Source organism: Sarcophilus harrisii, chromosome 4 (assembly GCF_902635505.1).
Source record: "Sarcophilus harrisii chromosome 4, mSarHar1.11, whole genome shotgun sequence".
Classification (NCBI taxonomy): Eukaryota; Metazoa; Chordata; class Mammalia; order Dasyuromorphia; family Dasyuridae; genus Sarcophilus; species Sarcophilus harrisii.
The window spans coordinates 295646748-295667365 of record NC_045429.1 but is presented as its reverse complement, the minus strand read 5'-3'; the positions used below and the strand labels follow the sequence as shown (position 1 = coordinate 295667365).

Sequence of the window (20618 nt, the reverse complement as noted above, 5' to 3'; positions counted from 1 at the left end):
ATACTAAAGTGTCAGAGAAGATTGGTTACTGGCTTTTAGAATACAATGAGGCATTCTTAGATCATAACATGCAATAAAAAAACTTTTTTCCCATGAGTTTAAAAAGATTTTAAAAGTTTAAAAAGAATGCAATGTCTTATAACTTCTGTAACATCCAATTAATGGGGAATCAGAGGAGGGACTTGTGTATGATCTCCTTCCGCAAGTATTTAGATATCTCATGGGTCTTTTCAGTTCTGGAAGGAAAAGCTTCTACCCAGTTTGTGAATGTGTCAACAAACACCAGAAGCAACTTGAAACCCCTATAGGGGGGCATATGCGTGAAGTCTAGTTGTCAATTAAGTGCCTCTCCTCTGAACTGGCTTCAGGAGAGCTGGGGGCTTAACAGCTCCCTCAGGATTCCCCTGGGCACAGGCCTGGCAGACCTCCCTGATTGTGTCTCCCAGCTTGTGGCCAGTGAAAATGTGTGTTACTAAAGATTGGAGAGCATTTCTCCCCAGGTGCGTGGCCTGGTGCAGACCAGAGTTCAGTTTCCACTGACTTGCCTCTGGGATTAAGAGATGATCTGAGGGCGGTTGAAACCAACCAGAGGGAGAAAGGGAGTTTCAAAGGTGTGTCTACTTACATAGGCAACCCATTCTTGCAAGAATGTAAATTTTTCCTGCATCCAAAATAAATAAATGAAAACAATACAATTCCTAAGTTAAAAATAAAATGTGATACTCCTCTCCTCCTCAATTCACCACAAAAAAATGGCAACACTCAGGTATGAAGTCATTCCCACAAAGCAATGGGAATTCTGCGCCAGAATTCCTTTTATGCTTCAGGGTTCAAAGAAACAATATGAAAATTCAACCCCTTTCCCCTTATCCTCAATTCCAAGGATGCCTCAAGGCCCCTTTTAAAAGAAAACAGTTTGTATGTAATGATAATGGGTACTATTCGAACCCTGTCCATCATTTAGTACCAAGATCCCACGATAGAGGATATGTTTTGGGGTATAATCACACAAAGATTTGAAGTAGCCTCAGGGGAGAAATGTGAACAAGCTGTGAAGGCTAAAATTCTAATTTTCCTCTTCTGATTCCTCCCCACCCCCGCGCCCGCCCCCACCTTGCTCCCAGTTTAATTTGCGTGCCAATCAAAGAGGATCTCAGAAGTGACGCTTACCTTGAAACCTCTTTCCCTTCCCAGCTTCTCCTACTACCAGCTCCCCCACCCCTCACCCCCAAGCTGGCAGATCCACTGAGAGTCTTAGAGAGGAAGGGGAAGTGACGGGTTTTCCCTTGACATCTCACTGGAGAAGTCAAAACAGTAAAACATTTTCCTACTAGGATAGTTTTCTCAGGAACTTGAGTGTCGTGGATGCCCTAGGGCTTGTGTCATTCCAGCCAGTTCCCACCGCGCTTCCAGCTCGCCGCGGTGAGTGACGGTGGTTCTGGGGTGTCTGTTGCGAGGCAGGGTTGCAGGCCTGCTAGGGGTGGGGTGTGAAACCCGGCCCCTCCCAGCCTCAGGATAGGGGTTTGGAGATTGCCTGGGCTCTGGCCAGACTGGAGATGGAAGAGGCTGTGGCGCAGCTTTCCGAGTTCTCCGGTGACACTGTGACGCGCGCTGCCGCAGACCTTGCAGAGCCCCCAGGCGTCCTCCGGAGTCCAGCACAGGCGCGAGTATTTTTCACTGTGTTCCAGTCCTGGGGGGTGCAATTAATCGGGTAAATCAGCCATGGATATGCTGGAGAAAAGCTCATAGGGTGCCGGGCCGGATAGTATCATCCTCCTCTGGAAAAGGAAGACAGAAGGTTAATTTAGGCGTAATTGTGCTTTCGAAGCTAGTAAGAAATACTGGGGGAGGGGGGGTCCCCCAACTCAGAAAGAGTCTTGATCTTCTGGTTCTAGCCTAACCCCATATCCACTTTAAATAAAACTTATTATCCTAATAAAATGCAAATTTTTGACACTAACTTGCTTTCTTATTTTAGGCAATTCTGAACCTCAAATAATTAGATGAGGATCTCTAAAGGTCTTTATATCTCTAAAGCTCTGTGTGTATGTTGCCCTGTCCGCTGGCCTTACAAGAATATAAGATCAGGATTGCATTTGTCATTTCATCATGACACCACAATTTCTTTTTCAGTGAGGAGAGATCTTGGAGAGAATAGAATGGCTGCAGTGTGGAATTGATTGAAAAAAGTAGGCAAAAAGGGAAATTTTGTGGGAATTCTTGATTCTCTAGACAAAAGAAAAGGATTTTCAGGAGAGGTTTAAAAGCTGTCTGTTGAACTAAATAGAATTGACTGTTCTCAGATATCCTTTGGCAAGCTTGAAGATATTTTTATTTACCTGGTGATAAAGCATCTCAGAACTTTTAGATACATTCTTTTTGTAATTCCTTTTTTATAATTCCCTCAGTGGTACCTAAAATCTCCAGGCCTTACACCCTCCATATGAATAGGATGTGATTTCAGAGATGGTGACTCCTGAACTGCTCCATGATGTGTCAGGTGTCCAGTTTAAACCCATCAAGATCCAGCCAAAGTATGACTCTCAGAAATTCTACCCCCAACAAGGTAAGAAACCTCTATACAGTCTGCATGAAAGCTCTAATAGGCAGGACCATGGACAATGGCTATATTATTTTTATTAGTAATGTTTATATAATATTTGTTTTCTGTCACTAAGAAAGGAGCCTGATCCTTGGATATAGTCCTTAGAACTTATTGTGCCTTTATTAACTTCTTACATTAAAATTCACATGAAATCCTGTGACTTTTTTATTCTCATCAGTCATCTCATCAGCCAGTTTCTCCATTGTAACTCCTCATTAATCTTTCTTCTTTGAAATCTATCTTGAGTACTAGAGAGATTTATAATTTCCTTGATTTGAGTTACTCCTACCAATTTTGGTGCAACTCTTTAATTTCTTGGATTGTGAAGTATATGAGTTACTGTAGCCAAAAAAATTAATAAGCCCAGGAGGTCTCCTAGTAATTAGACACTTTGGTTAATTTGGCTTGTAGATGACCGCCATAATAAGCCTGTTGTTGCAGGACCTGTATTGGAGCCTTTTGAATTGGAAAATTGAATTGAATTTGATAGGACCTACCTACCAAATCTTGTGCTGTTATATGCATAATATTCAGAAATACAGCTCCACCTTTTTGATGTGTTGGGGCATTAAAGTAGAACCAAAATCTCTCTTAAATATTAAAGTTAGAATTCTTTCTCATTTATGTTCCTTGCTTTCTTTAGACAACCCAAAGGTGATTGTCACCTCTCACATCAGATCTTAATCCTTTTTGATTTTGGTTCCATCTCTCTCATCATTCCTTAGTACTCTTCCAGGTTATCAATGGGTATCTATTTACTTTTACTTTCCTTTTTTGTTAATTTTGTCTCTATATTTAGCCAATTTAATATTGCACTGTCCACAAATCCCATATCACTATATCTGTTTAGACTTTAAAAATACTAATTCTTGAATACTCTGTTTCTTGAATAACCTACTTCTTCCATTCTACTCACATGCTACTGAACAGAGCTGGATAAAGTTATGCAGCCATGCTGATTAGATCCACTATAAATTTATGTTATCTAATTTCAACTAGGTCTTCATGGCAGCAAGGCAGTCTTTTTATTACTCCATAATTGGTTCTCTGTCTCACTTTTCTTTACTGGTGTTTCAAACTTTACCTACTTTCAAGTATCACCAGCCAGATCTTCTCACTACCCAAAGTTGGACCTCCAATTCTCCATGAGATACTTCTTCTCCCTTTCTTTACCTCCCCTTTGACATCCTTCTCTTTTCTTTCTTCCTTTACTCCAGCCTTTGGTGAAGTGGTCCTTCTCCTTGCCAAAGCCAACCTTTTTTCATGTAGCCTTACTTCTTTCCCCTCTTATCTGTACTTACAGATTGACTCTATAAAAATATTCTCTCTCCTTAATCACCATATCTACTTGTTCCTTTCCAGCAGCCAGGAAACATTTCCAAGACTCTCCTATCCTTAAAACAAAACCTCTCACTTAGTCCTTCCTTACTTTCACAAACAAAATTAGGGGAAAAACTATTAGCATTTCTTTCGCTTATTCTCCTTCCATTGCTTCGCAGTATTTTATAGTCTCCTTTTTTTAACCTAAGTGATGAAGATATTTCCATTGCATCTTGGATCAACATATTGCTGGGAAGAACTGTCTGTCAAAATTGATCATCACATAATCTTTCTATTACTCTCTACAAGGTTCTGCTGGTTCTGCTCCCTTTACTTAGCATCACTTTACATAAGTCTTTCCAGACTTTTCTGAAATCAGCCTACTCATCGTTTCTTATAGAACAACAATATTCTATTATATTCATATACCATAACTTATTCAGCCATTCAGCAGTTCAGCCAATTAGTGAATTGATGGACATCTACTCAATTTCCAATTCCCTATCATCACAAAAAGAGCTGCTACAAATGTTTTTCTACATGTGTGTCTTTTCCCTTCTTTTATAATCTATTTGGGATACAAACCCAGTAGTGAGACTGCTGGATCAAAGGAAATGCACAGATTGATAGTCTTATAGCTATAGTTCCAAATTACTCTCCTGAATAATTGGGTCATTAAACCACACTGTCAACAAATGAATTAGTGTCCCAATGTTCCCACATCCTCTCCAACATTTATCATTATCTTTTCTTGTCATCTTAGCCAATCTGAGAGGTGTGAGAAGATACCACGGATTTGTCTTAATTTGTATTTCTCTTATCAATAATTATTTAGAGCATTTTTCATATGATTTTAGATAGCTTTAATATCTTCATTTGAAAATTGACTGTTCATATCCTTTGACCATTTATCAATTGGGGAATGATTTGTATTCTTATAAATTTGACTCAGTTCTTTGTATTTAGAAATGAGACTGTTATCATTAAACACTGGATGCAAAAATTGTTTCCAAGCTTTGTTTCCCTTCTAATCTTGGCTGTGTTGGTTTTATTTGTGCAAAAACTTTTAAATTTAATATAATCAAAATTATCCATTTTGCATTTTATGTTTTTAGTTCTTCTGAGGCAATAAATTTTTCCCTTCTCCAAAGATCTGACAGGTAGATTATCCCTTACTTTCCTGATTTGTTTATAGTATCACCCTTTATGTTTAAACCATGAACCTATTTTGACTTTATCTTGGTATAGGGTGTGAGATGTTAGTCTATATCTAGTTTCTGCCATACTATTTTCCAATTTTCCCAGTAATTTTTGTGAAATAGTAAGTTCTTATCCCAAAAGCTGGGGGCCTTTACTTTACTATTATTATAGTCAGTGATTATTATGTCTTATGTCCCTAATCTATTCCACTGATTCATCACTCTTTTTCTTTACCAGTATCAAATGCTTTTGATGATTGCCACTTTATAATATAGTTTTAGGTCTGGTATGATTAGGCTATCTTTCTTTGCAATTTTTTTCATTAATTCCCTTGGTTCTTTTTGACCTTTTGTTCTTCCAGATGAATTTTATTAATTATTTTTCTAGCTCTATGAAGTAATTTTTAGCAGTTTGATTAGTATGATACTGAATAAATAGATAAATTTAGGTAAAATTGTCATTTTTATTATATTAGCTCGGTCTACTCTTGAGTAATTGATATTTTTCCAATTTAGATCTTATTTGAGTGAAAAAAAATGTTTTATAATGTTCTTCATATAGTTCCTGGGTTTGTCTTTGCAGATAGATTTCCAAATATTTTATATTGTCTACAGTTATTTTAAATGTATTTTCTCTTTCTACCTCTTGCTTCTGGGCTTTGTTGTTAACATATAGAAGTGCTGATTATTTATATGGGTTTATTTTATATTCTGCAATTTTGCTAAAGTTGTTTATTGTTTCAAGTAGTTTTTTAATTGATTCTTTAGGATTCTTTGAATATATCATCATATTATCTGCAAAGAGTGATAGTTTTGTTTCCTCATTGCTTAATCTATATCCTTCAATTTCTTTTTTTTTCTTATTGATAAAGTTAATATTTCTAAAACAATATTGGATAATAGTGGTGATAATGGGCATCCTTGTTTCATTCCTGATCTTACTGGGAATGCTTCTAGCTTATCCCCTTTACATATAATTCTTGCTAATGATTTTAGATAAATGCTACTTATCATTTTAAAATATTAATAGCTTTAAATTTTTTTCAAAATACATGCAAAGATAGTTTTCAATATTCACCTTTATAAAACTTCTTGTTCCAAATTTTTCTCCCTCTCTTCACTTTTTCTCCCTCCCCAAGATAGCAAGTAATTTAATATAGGTTAAACATGTGCAATTCCTCCAAATATATTTTTACATTTGTCATGCTGTGTAAAAATAACCAGATCAAAAGGGAAAAAAATCAAGGGAGCACATAACAACAAAGGTGAAAATGCTATCCTGTGATACACATTCAGTTCCCATAATCTTCTCTCTGGCCAAGGATGGTTCTTTCCATCACATGTCTATTAGAATTGCCTCGAATCACCTCATTGGTGAAAAAAGCCAAGTCCATCACAGTTGATCATCACATAATCTTGTTGTTACTATGTACAGTGTTTCTTGTTTCTACTCAATTCACTTAGTATCAGTTCATATAAGTCTCTCCAGATTTTTCTGAAATCATCCTGCTGATCGGTTCTTATGGAACAATAATATTCCATTATATTCATATAACATAAGTTATTCAGCCATTCCCCAACTAATGAGCATCCACTCAGTTTCCAGTTCCTTGACACTATGAAAAGCACTTATTGTTGTAAAATCTGGGCTAGCTTTCTGGAGGTCTCAGGAACAGTCTTGGTTTTCAGCAGAATAATCACCACAAGAGGGATAAAGTCCAAAGTCTTTATTGTCTCCTTCAGTCTTCCAGTCTGTGTCAGCAATCTCAGTCAGCCAGCCAGTCAGCAGTCTGCACATCCTAATGTAATGTCCTGCTTTCTAGAGCCCCTTAGTTGGGGTGACAAAATGTACCATTGCTTTCTAGAGCCCCCACATGGGGATGGATTAAAATAATAGTGTCCAGACTAGCTTTCTAGAAGATCTCAGGACAGTCCCAGTCCTTGGTCTTAGTGGAGAAGTGATGAAGGCAGGAGAGCCACCATGAGGTTGGTCAAGTCTTCCCTTCCATAGCTGAGTTTGTCCCCAATTTATATCTTTTATTACAATTAAATCAATTCATCATGCTGAGTATAAATCAATCATTATCTCACTAGGGAACCATTATTTGTTGTAAGATTAAATCAATCATACTGAACTAGAGAACTATTAATCACCATGCTAAACTAGATAATCATTGTCTTATCAATTCCACTGAGTTAACATCTTGTTGTAAGAATCCTTGCCTCAAGTATATTTTTCCAGAGTTCTGGCCCATTACATATCATTTTAAGGAAAACTCCATTTATGATAATCATAGTAACAATTCATATATTGCTCATTAAAGTATACTAAGTGTTTTAAATTCATTATTTTATTTGAAGCTCATAGCAGTCCTATATTAATAACATTAGGTATTATTATCCCCATTTTACTGATTAGAAGATTGAGGCTAATAAATTAAATATTTTACTATGGCTATTTAACTAGTAATTATCAGGGGCTGAATTTTATTCCAGGTCTTTTTGACCTTGATTACATCAAATATTACAACTACCTCTCATTAATTTGATTAATTTTTTTTACATCGTTATTATATAAATTGTTCTCTTAGTTCTGCTTACTTTACTTTGTATCACTTCATAGAAGCCTTCCGAGTTTTCTCCAAAACTGTCTCTTTCATGATTACCATTATATGATTATAGTATTCCATTATATTCGTATGCTATAATTTGTTCAATTATTATTCAAATGATGGGTACCCTCACCTTAGTTTTAAGTTTTTTGCCACTTGTATTAATAGGTTTTGTACATGAGTCCTTTTTCTTATTCTTTGATCTCGTTGGTATATGGTTTCACTAGTATCATTGATTCTGAGAGTATACTAACTTTTAGAGCATAATTCCCAATTGCTTTCCAGAATACTTAGACCTATTAGTTGTGATGACCGTGTATTTTAAAATCAGCTGGAGTCAGGAATTTGGGTTAAGGGAAAATCTCTGATCTTTATTCTTTGTGGAGGTAAAGGGGGATGACGATAGGATTGTGTGTGGCTGCAACGTGAACCTGGCCAGCAGTCTCTCTGACTCTCTCTCCCCGCCCTTCTCTCTCTACCCACCAAAGTCATCTCTGTATCATTTCCTATACAATACATCAGAACTTGCACAAAGAGTGGATGGGGCCATTCTTTCTCCAAGCATATATTAATAGAGTATGGTCCAATTACTATTTAGCCTCATGTGCTTGGGACCTCAGTGCATCAACTTGAGCCCATTACAATTAGTTCCATCAAAAATAGTCTTCCTGTTTTCCTTTAGCCCTTCCACACTGGTATTTCTTTTTTTCTTTTTTTTTTTGTTACCTTTGTCAATTTGTTAAGTGTGAGATAGAATTTCAATTATATTTCTCTAATTATTAGTTATTTGGAACTTTTTTTTCATAAAACAATTGATAACTTGGATTTCTTCCTTAAAAAATTATCTGTTCATATCCTTTTATTACCAGGAGAATATATTCTTGAAAATAAGATTTTTTTCAGAGAAACTTGTTCCATAGATTTTTATTCCAACCAAATTAACTATTTTTCTTCTACTTTTAATTGCATTAACAAATGCAGAAACATTTTAATTGTATATTATAATCTCACATTTTAATGTTAGTAATTACTAATGTTTTAATATTACTTCTTTTTAGGGAGTATGGAAACATTCCTTAACATTAAGAAAATCTTACAGAAATTTTTTCTTTGGTATTTTAATTTTTAACTAAAATGTGAAAGCTTTATTTTTGACAGAAGGAAAGCCTTTTACTTTCTGTTACAAAAATAAAATAGTCATCTCATTTTACAAAGGAATAGGTTCTTAATATTTACCCTACATAAGGATGAAAAGATGCTAAGAAAGGTTTACACCTCTGCTTTATTTTTTAATTAAAATGTTATTTTTTTATCCTGAATTTAACAAGCATGAAATAAATGAGTTATTATGGAACCCATGGAGAAGATTATACCTGAAATTTCTAGTCTCCATTATATAGAGGTGGCTTTTATAAATATATATAGTTCATTATGTCACTTTCATAACTATCATTTTTATCTATGATATATTCTGGCCATTTTTCTGTTTTCATTTTGTAAAGAAAGAAGAGAAACTCAATTCCTAACTTTCCTTTTCCTCCCTCCTCAAATGAAATATATATATATATATACATATATATATATGTATATATATATATATATATATGTATTTATGTATAAGCTTTACAACAAATGCACACAGTCAAGCAAAACAAATCCCCGCATTAGCCATGTCCAAAAGTCCTTCATCAATGGTTTTTTGGAATAATGGTTCATCATTTCCTTAGTTAGAATTCTTAAGTCCTATATCTACTTTGAAATACAAGTTCTGGGAAGATAGTGATCATGTATCATGAACTTTCCAGTTTCTCAGTCTATTCAATGTAGTCATATACTTTATCTTGACATCACTCTTAAGTATTCCATTTCCATGATCAAGAAATCAAGTATTCCTTTGTTTGACAATATTCTCCTATCATTTTATCTCTCCTTATGCCTGTCTTTTCCTAAATTTATTCTTTGTTTTCACTGTGACCTCTACTCACTGGTACTTTCTATCTTTCTAGAAAGATGACCAGAATAAATCATAGATAAATCATAGATAAATCATAGCCTGTTCTAGCTACACATTCCTCTCTTCCCAATCTCAGCTCCTGTAGATAAGTCCAATTCAGTTCTGTGCTATCTTTTGCCTTTGAATATCTTGTTCTGTCATCATTCACTCATTATCAATGTGGCTTAGTCCCACAATCCAATTCCTTCACTCCTTCCCATTCAAACTACTTAAATGAGCTAGAAGAAAGCATGTAACTTTGCTAAATGGACCCAATATAAATTTACGTTATTGATGTAAATCAGTCTGTTTTATTCTACTCTTAACTGATTTGTTATCCCACTTATCACAATGGCTGTTTCAAAACTCTTGTCTCCTTCATTATCCCATATCACTCCCGTTCCCACTTTCTCTTCTGAGGACTATCTCATAAAAAGGGTTCCAAAAGTCTTAGTGACATTTTAAAAATTATAGCAGCACTAAGACTTTTGAGGTGTCCTGTACTTTACTAAGACAATCCATGCCATTCACTAGTTCTCACTTCTCCTTTCCTCCTCATCTCATAATCTCTTCACATAATCTCCCCCCATTTTTTTTGCACTGGTTTCTGATATCAGTTCTTTTCTAGGCTTACCCCTCTACAGGCATTTTGATTTTCTCCCCTCACATTTTCTCCAGTAGACTGCCACTGTTCTTTATCTCTCTAATCTTCAACCATTCCCAGTGTACTTGTACCTTCACTTGTCATGAATGACAATATGTGCAAATAGATGTAAAAAAGAAAGAAAGAAAGAAAGAAGCATTTATCAAACACCTACTATGTGCCAGACCATGAAAAGCACTTTTCAAATATTATCTCATTTTGATTCTCACAACAACCTTGTGAGATAAGTGCCATTATTTTCCCATTTTACAATTGAGGAAATTGAGGTAGAGAGCAATTAAATGACTTGCCACATCTAAGAAGTGTCTGAGGCTGGATTTGAACCAGGTCTTCCTAATTTCAGACCCAGCTCATTCTATTCACTGTTCCATCTACTGCTCAAATCTCCCAGTCCTGAAAAAAAAAAAAAAAAACTTTTCTAGATCCTGCTATTACTGCCAGATATAGTCCTCTGTGTCTCTACTTTCTCGAAACCCTTGAAAACATTGTCTATATGTAGTTCCTCCACTTCCTCACTGCTCTTCAAAGTTACTAATGATCTTTCAATTGCGTTATCTAATGGCCTCTTTATTAAAACTCATGCTTCTTGACCTCTGAGTAACATTTGATACTATTGACCATCTTCTTCTCAGGGTTTTCATGACACTACTTTTTCCTGATTACCCTCCTATCTATTTGGTAACTTTTTTTTAAATCCCCTTTGTTGAAGCATTATCTTTATAATGCCCACTTAGTTTAGATGTATCCCACAGCTCGGTTGTGGGCCTTCTTTTTTCTGTATTTATTTTCTCAGTCGGTAACTTCCTTAATTCCCATAGGTTCAATTAGTATTTGTTTGCATATGATTCTCAGGTTATAGTAACCTTTTATGGTTATTTTTTGCTGTTGTTGTTTAGTTGTTTTAATCATGTCTGACTCTTCATGATCCCATTTAGAGTTTTCTTGGAAAAAATATTGTAGTGGTTTAACATTTCCTTCTCCAGTTCATTTAACATATGAGGAACTGAGCCAGACACAGTGAAATGACTTGCTCATGGTAATACTGCTGTCTGAGATCACATTTGAACTCAGGAATATGTCTCCCTGACTTCAGGTCTGCTACTCTATGTGCTATGCCACCTACTTGTCCTCTATTACAGTTAAGACATCATTCTTCTAGTAACCATCATATTATCCTTTAATCTTCCTTCTATCTCATTCCACATATATAGTCAGTTACTTCATTTTCTGATTCTATAACCTCTTTAGCATGTGTCCCTTTTTCTCCACTTATACTCTTTGTTTTTTTTTTTACTTTTCATTATTTTTATTTCATTTTCCCACTACTCACCTACCCACTGAACATTTTTTCTTTTTCTGATTATACATATATATTAATTTTCATATACACATTTCTTTATGAATTATGTTGGGAGAAAAAATCAAAACAAAAGGGAAAAACCATAAGAGAAAAATAAATAGAAAAAGGGGGAAAAGTGAATATGACACGTGTTGATTTACATTCATTCCCCATAATTCTTTCTCGGATGGCGATCTCTATCCAAAGTTTATTGGAATTGCCTTGGATCACTGAACTGCTGAAAAGAACCGAGTCTTTCATGGTTGATCATCACACAGTCTTGCTGTTACTATGTATACTGTATTCCTAGTTCTACTTATTTCGCTAAACATCAGTTCATGCAAATCTTTGTAGACCTTTCTAAAAATCAATAGTTATTATCTTAGGGTGAGTTTTCATCTTCTTTTACCTGGTGTATCACAATAACCTTTTTTTTGGTCTCATTGATATATATATATATATATATATATATATATATATATATATATATATTATATATATATATATATATTTTTTTTTTTTTCTTTTCCTACCGAACTGATTTTCCTATAGCATATATTTATTTGGCTGTGTAACTCCCCTTCAATATAAGGACCTCCAGTGGTTCCCTGTTATCCTTATGATTAAATATGATTCTTTTAAATGTTTTTCTTTCTCTCTTACTTTCTTTTGGAAACTTTGATTTCCTTTAAGATTCAGTTCAATCTTCTATGGAAGCCTTTCTTCTTCTTCCACATGTTTGGTACGTTCCCTTATCAAACTATCTTGTATTCTTTTTGTAGATCTGTATATACTTATAAATGTATATGATGTCCCTTCCATTAGAATGTAAGTTCTTAATATACTAAATATGTATAGTAGATCTTTTTGTGCTGTGAAAGAGTTAGAAAAACCAAGGGGATGCCCAGCAATTGAAAAATGACTGAACAAATTATGGTTTATGAATGTAAAGCAATACTATTTTGCTATAAGAAATGATGAAAGAGATAGTTTCAGAGAAATCTGTTAAGACTTTTATGTACTGAAGTAGACTGAAGGGAGCAAAGAACCAAGAGAACAATTTATGCTATAATATCAACATTGTAAAACCTAACAATTTCAAAAAGATTTTAAAACTTTGGTCAATGAATTATTCAATTATTATTTCAAAGAACTGATAATGAAAGATATTGTCCACCACTTGACAGAGAAGTGAGGCACATATTTTTGGATATTGCCAATATAGGAATTTGTTTTGTTTGACTATACTTATTTGTTATATGGGTTTTATTTTTCATTTATCTCTTCCATGGGGGAGGAGGAGTAGAGGAGGTTGGAAGAAGAAAAATAGTTGATTAAAGTAAAAAAAAAATGTAATTAAAAATAAAACCTATAAACTCTTTGAACACAAGTATTGTTTCACTTTTATCTTTGTGCCCTTAGTCCTATGCATAGTGATTTAGGTATTTTAAAATATGTATTGTTTGAATTAATTGTCATATCTCTTCAATTGTTTGTTATTTAAAATGATAATTGCACAGACACTGATTCTTTAACAGTTTTTCTAGAAATTTTTATCTCTTGGCCATTTATTTATTTTTTAATGATTATAGCTTTTTATTTACAAGTTATATGCATGGGTGATTTTACAGCATTGACAATTGCCAAACTTTTTGTTCCAATTTTTCCCCTCCTTCCCCCATCCCCTCTCCCAGATGGCAGGTTGACCAATACATGCCAAATATGTTAAAGTATAAATTAAATATAGTATGTCCAAACAGTTATTTTACTGTACAAAAAGAATCAGACTTTGAAATAGTGTACTATTAGCCTGTGAAGGAAATAAAAAATGCAGGTGGATAAAAATAGAGGGATTGGGAATTCAATGTAATGGTACATAGTCATCTCCCAGAGTTCTTTCACTGGGTGTAGCTGGTTCAATTCATTACTGCTCTACTGGAGCTGATTTAGTTCATCTCATTGCTGGAGATGGCCATCAGAATTGATCATCATATAGTAATGTTGTTGAAGTATATAATGATCTCCTGGTCCTGCTCATTTCACTCAGCATCAGTTCATGTAAGTCTCTCCAGGCCTTTCTGAAATCATCCTGCTGGTCATTTCTTATCGAACAATAATATTCCATAATATTCATATACCACAGTTTATTCAGCCATTTTCCAATTGATGGGCATCCACTCAGTTTCCAGTTTCTGGCCACTACAAAGAAACCTGCCACAAACATTCTTGCACATACAGGTCCCTTTCTCTTCTTTAAGATTTCTTTGGGATATAATTGGCCATTTACTTTTGAAAAAGAGTACTGGAGTTGGAGTTAGAGGACCTGAATTCAAATCCTTACTGACTTTGGGTAAATCACTTAACTTTGTGAGTCTCAACCTATTCATTTGTAAAACAAAGATAATAATATTTGCAAAATCTACCTCATGGGCTTATGGGAAAGAAAGAATTTTGTAGACTTTAAAGCACTTCATAAATGAATTATCTATCCATATCCCCCTATTATTAAAGTATACTTGCTTCCTGGTTATCTGTCCAACTTTTCTTCCTTTCTAAATCTCATTCCCCTTATACAAATCTCCAAATTCTTAATTATTTTTACTTATACCTCTCTTCCTTCCCTCTCCTAATTCTTAATTATTCATCATTTTTATTAATGTCTAAATTGTACAGTGAGTAGAGCACTGGACTTGAAGTTAGGAAGAACTGAGTTTAAATCTGCTCCCTCGATTACTAGCTCTGTGTCTCTGGGAAAGTCCACAGAGTATATGAAAGGAGACATTTTCTGAAGACTCATCTTTCTGTCTCCAGAGGATGTGAGACCATTTGAGTTTGTATAGCTTTTTGTTGGTAATTTTACATAAATTTACAGGGCTGTCTCAGGTAGTTTTACTCTCATCACTGTAATGATTGAAAAATGCTTTACAAACCATAAAGCTCTAATAGCTATAAAATTGTATAACTATAAATGATCATTGTTATTATTGGCTGCCGTGATGATATTTTTTATCTTATTTTTTAATAATAGCTTTTTTATTTTTCAAAATAGATGCAAAGATAGTTTTCAGCATTCACTTTTAGTAAAACTGTTTTTTTTATTATAACTTTTTATTTACAAAACATATGCTTGGGTAATTTTTCAACATTGACCCTTGCAAAACCTTTTGTTCCAACTTTTCTCCTCCTTCCCTCCACCTCATCCCTTAGATGGCAGATAGTTTAATACATGTTAAATATGTTAACATATATGTTCAATACAATATATGTATACATATTTATAGTTATCTTGCTGCACAAGAAAAAATTGGATCTAGAAAAAAAGTAAAAAAAAAACCTGAGAGGGAAAACAAAAATGCAAGCAAACAACAACAAAAAGAGTGGAAATGCTATGCTGTGGTCCACACTCATTTCCCATAGTTCTCTCTCTGGGCATAGCTGATTCTCTTCATTACTTCATTACAACATCATTTTCCAATTGATGGATATCCATCCAGTTTCCAGTTTCTAGCCACTTTTTGTAAAAAGGGCTGCCATGCCTTGTTTGTTGTGGCTAGAAACTGGAAAATGAATGGATGCCCATCAATTGGAGAATGGTTGGGTAAATTGTGATATATGAATGTTATGGAATATTATTGTTCTGTAAGAAATGACCAGCAGGATGAATACAGAGAGGATTGGAGAGATTTACATGAACTGATGCTAAGTGAAATGAGCAGAACCAGGAGATCATTATATACTTCAACAACGATACCATATGAAGATGTATTCTGATGGAAGTGGATTTCTTTGACAAAGAGACCTAACTCAGTTTCAATTGATCAATGATGGACAGAAGCAGCTACCCACACTGGGAAATGAATGTAAACTGTTTGCATTTTTTTTCTTCCCAGGTAAAAACCTTCTGAATCCAATTCACCCTGTGCAACAAGAAAACTGTTCAGTTCTGCACACATATATTGTATCTAGGATATACTGCGACATATTCAACATATATAGGACTGCTTGCCATCTAGGGGAGGGGGTGGAGGGAGAGAGGGGAAAAATTGGAACAGAAGTGAGTACAAGGGATAATGTTGTAAAAAGTTACCCTGGCATGGGTTCTGTCAATAAAAAGTTTTTATAATTCTTTTAAAAAAGGGCTGCCACGAACATTTTTGCACATGTGGGTCCCCCTTTCCCTTCTTTGAGATGTCTTTGGGATATAAGCCCAATAGTAAAAGGGCTGGACACGGTATGGACAGTTTGATAACTTTTTGAGCATAGTTTCAAATTTCAGCATTCACTCTTACAAAACCTTGTGTTCCATATTTTTCTCCCTCCCTTCCCTAAGTGCAAGTAATCCAATATAAGTTAAACATGTGCAATTCTTCTGAACATATTTCCACATATATCATTCTGCACAAGAAAGATCAGATCAAAAAGGAAAAAAAAATGAGAAAGAATACAAAAAGCAAGTAAGCAAACAGCAATAAAAAAGTGAAAATGCTATGTTGCGGCCCATACTCAGTTTCATAGTCTTCTCTTTAAGTGTAGATGATTTTCTTCATCACAAGATCATTGGAACTGGCCTGAATCATCTCCTTGTTGAACAGAGCCACGTCCATCAGAATTGATTATTGTATAATCTTGTTGTTGTTGTGTATAATGTTCTCTGGGTTCTGCTCACTTCACTCAGTATCAGTTTATAAGTCTCTCCAAGGCCTCTCTGAAATCATCCAGCTCATCATTTCTTATACAACAATAATATTCCATTATGTTCATATACCATAACTTATTCAGCCATTCCCTACCTGATGAGCACTGACCCAGTTTCTAGTTCCTTGACACTATAAAAAAAAATTGTTGCAAACATTTTTGCACATATGGCTCCTTTTCCTCTTTTTTATGATTTCTTTGGATACAGACCCAGAAGAGACACTGGTAGATCAGAGTCTGCAGTTTGATAGCCCTTTGGGCATAATAGTAATGATACTTCTTTTAATCTTCTGAAGCCTCACTTATTCTATACTGTCTGTTCTCAACCTGATTTGCTCTTATACCAGCTCCTATTGAATTCCCTTCCTTCCTATTAATCCCTGACTTGTCTTTGAACTACAAAACACCATTGCTTATCTCTACATTCTTATGCTGTTTTGTAAGTAGTTAATGATTTTCTAAGTTTGAACAAACAGCTTTCCTCTCCAGAAGTCACCCTTTTTTTCAATTTTGAGAGTAACTGCCATTTATATTTTTTTTATGTTTTGTTTCAGATGGTGATTCCAAGATTGAAAATGGGAAGGTGATTACAAAGAAATATATTTCTGAAGAAACAGAAACATTGACAAAGGTGTGTGGCACACCAAATAGGGACATTTTTCAGGGTTCTGATTGTGGAGGAGCCTGTGAATTTGAGGAGAAAAAGAACTCCTTAAGAAAAAGACTACATAATTGTAATCACTGTGGGCTGAGTTTTGCTTGGAATTCAGTTCTTATTAGGCATCAAAGAATTCACAGTTTGGAAAAACCTTATGAATGTGATGAGTGTGGAAAAACCTTCAGTGTGTGTTCAGCCCTTTTTCTACATCAGAGAATTCATACTGGGGATAAATTCTATCCATGTAATTGTTGTAGTAAAAGTTTTAGTCGGAGCTCTGACCTTATTAAACATCAAAGAATTCATACTGGGGAGAAACCTTATAGATGTGAAGAGTGTGGGAAAGCCTTTCGCCAGAGCTCAGATCTTATTCTTCACCAGAGAATTCACACTGGAGAAAAACCTTATCATTGTGACCAGTGCAGTAAAAGTTTTAGTCGGCGTTCAGATCTTGTTAAGCATCAGAGAATTCACACTGGGGAGAAACCCTATCCATGTAACCAGTGTGGCAAAGGTTTTAGCCAGAGTTCAGATGTTATAAAACATCAAAGGATTCACACTGGGGAAAAACCATATAAATGTGATGTGTGTGTAAAAGCCTTTAGTCAGAGTTCAGATCTTATTCTACATCAGAGAACTCACACTGGGGAAAAACCGTATCGATGTAAGCAGTGTAATAAAAGTTTTAGTCAGAATTCAGATCTTATTAAACATATAAGGATTCACACTGGAGAAAAACCTTATAAATGCAATGAATGTGGGAAAGCCTTTAATCAGAGCTCTGTTCTTATTTTACATCAAAGAATTCACACTGGGGAGAAACCTTATCCATGTAGTCAGTGTAGCAAAACCTTTCGTCGACTCTCAGACCTTATGAATCATCAACGAATTCATACTGGGGAAAGACCTTATCCATGTAATCAGTGTAATAAAAATTTTAGTAGGCAGTCAGACCTTATTAAACATTATAGAACCCACACTGGGGAGAAACCTTATGAATGTGATGAATGTGGGAAAACTTTCAGTCAAAGTTCTAATCTTATTCTGCATCAGAGAATCCATACTGGAGAAAAACCCTATTTGTGTAATCAGTGTAGTAAAAAATTTAGTCGTCACTCAGACCTTATTAAACATCAGAGAATTCACACTGGGGAAAAACCTTATGTGTGTAATCACTGTGATAAAAGTTTTAGTCAGAGCTCAGATCTCACAAAACATCAGCAAATCCATACTGGAAAAATATCTTATAAATGTAAAGAATATAAAGTCTTAAGTCAGAACTCAAACCTCATTCTTCATCAGAAGATCCACAGTGAAGAGAAACATTATCAAGGCAATCAGTGCAACAAAAGTTTTACTCAGAACTCAGATTTTATTAAACATCAAAGAATACACCCTGGAAAGAATTCCTCCAGATGCATTGAATGTGGGAAAACCTTTATTCAATGATCACCTCAATGTAGTGAAAGTTTTAGTCTGTACTCCAGTCTTATTCATCACCAGAAAATCCAGGGGGAGAACCATTTAAATGTGAGAAATGAGGAAAAACCTTTAGTGTATGTGTAAAACTTACTGACCATCAGAAAATGCACATTGGAGTAAAATCCCATGAATGTAATAAGAGTAGTAAACGTTTTAATAAATGCTCTGATTTTACTAATCATAAAAAAAGCCACAATGGAAAGAAATCCTCTTAATGTAGCCAGTATACAAGCCTTCAATGTATATGCACATGTTTTTCAACACCAGAGAATTCACACTGAAGAACTCTTACTAATGGCATGAGTGGGATACTCTTTAACCTGAATTCAGCTCCCATTCTCTATCAGTGAATTTACAGTAGGGAGCAATTTTATTCATGTAACAAATATACAAAAATTTTAGTCAGGGCTCAGATGTCTTATAAACATCAAAAACCACATAACAGAAAGTGATGAAAAGGAAGGCCCTTAACCTAAAACCTATTTAATGTTACAAAATTTGAAATGGGGAGAAACTCCCAAGTATGATGTCATTATAATAAGAGTTTTAATCATACAATTGAATACTGTGATATCCACAAAATAAAAGAACCCGTGTAAGGAATGTAGAAAAGCTCTTTAATGATATTTTGCTATTTAAAAAATATCCCACAAATTACAATAAAAAAAAATCTTGGTAAACATTCATATATACCTCTCATCTGAGAAGGCTCAAAAAAGAAAAATCCTAATAATTTAATTGATTAAATAGGATTTAGTGAACACATACATTCCATTTAATATTGAGAAGCCATACCGGGATCTTGGAAAAAACTTTAATCAATATTGTATTGTGCTTGACTTTTAGTATAGTGCTTTTCTTGCTCCAAGAAATTTTGAGAGTCCTAGCCATATATGGGGAAGCCATTCCTATATTCTCTTACATGTGGACATACTATACTTAGTTTTCATTATTGTGAGAGCTATGGGATTCAGTTTTCTCTCAGAAGTTCCTCTTTAACCATCTTCACATATATATACCCATGATAGTGATATATGAGCATATGAATCCCTATATGAGAGCAAAAAATTGGAGCCACTATTTAGTGGTCAGGAAGATGAGTTCAAATACAGCCGCAGACAAATTGTATAACTTTGAGCAACTCAATTAACCTATATTTTGCTTCATTTTCCTCGTCTGTGAAATGAGGGTAATATTAGCACCTACCTCACAGGATTGTTGTGAGGAATAAATAAAATAATATTTGTAAAATTCTTAGCACAGTGCCTGGCACGTTGTAGGCATTATATAATGCTAGCTATTATTATTAAAGATAGATATTTTAAAATCATCTGCAGTGTAGCACAGGCACTTTATTTTTTTAAATAAAGTTTATTTTTCTCTCCATCTCTTCTCTTTCACCATTGGAAAAAACCCAAATTTAATAGATGTGCATAATCACATAGAATCAATTCTCACATTGACCATAACTAGAAATCTATCTCATTCTGAGTCTTGTGTTCATCATTTTTTATGACAGGAGGTGAGTAGCATGTTTCATCCTCAATAATTTGGAATCATGATTGATTACGGTATTGTTTAGACTTCTTAGATTTTTTCAGAAGTATTATTCTTTTCAGAGTTGTTCTGATTTTGAACATTTAATTTAATTTATCATTTAATTTTATATAACTTCCAGCCTTCTTAGACTTATTTTTATGTAGCATAATAGAATTCTATTACATTTATGTACCATAATTTGTTCAATCATTCTCATGATGGGCATCCCTTTTAGTTTTCAATTCTTTATCACTACAAAAAGAACTGCTACAAATAGTTTTTGCACATGAGTCCTTTTCTTTATTCTTTCATCTCTTTGGAGCCTAGTATTGGTATCCCTGGGTCAAAGAGTAGTTTACTAACTTTTGTGGCATAGTTCCAAATTGCTTTCTGAAATAACTGGACCAGTGTATTCACCAAAAGTGTATTGGCGTTTCTGTTTTCAGTCCCTCCAACATTGGTCATTTTCTTTTACTGTTAATATTTGTCAATCTGATAAGTAAGTATAAAAT

General features: G+C 34.6%; 1 protein-coding gene across 3 annotated transcripts in view; it reads left to right on the top strand.

Annotated features, from left to right (window-relative positions):
- LOC100933662 (zinc finger protein 271) overlaps positions 1–19772 on the top strand; it is a 65227-nt gene extending 45455 nt beyond the window's left edge. Inside the window, exons 1-3 of one of the 3 annotated variants that reach the window (XM_031968432.1) lie at positions 1247–1422; positions 2409–2566; positions 16982–19772. In XM_031968432.1, the coding sequence (XP_031824292.1) occupies positions 2467–2566; positions 16982–18534 (1653 nt within the window). In that variant the 5' untranslated portion in view covers positions 1247–1422; positions 2409–2466 and the 3' untranslated portion in view covers positions 18535–19772. Of the gene's footprint in view, positions 1–1246; positions 1423–1621; positions 1712–2408; positions 2567–16981 lie in introns of those variants that run through there. The other 2 variants (XM_031968433.1, XM_031968434.1) reach the window with 2 other exon arrangements.
- Positions 19773–20618: the final 846 nt, after the last annotated feature.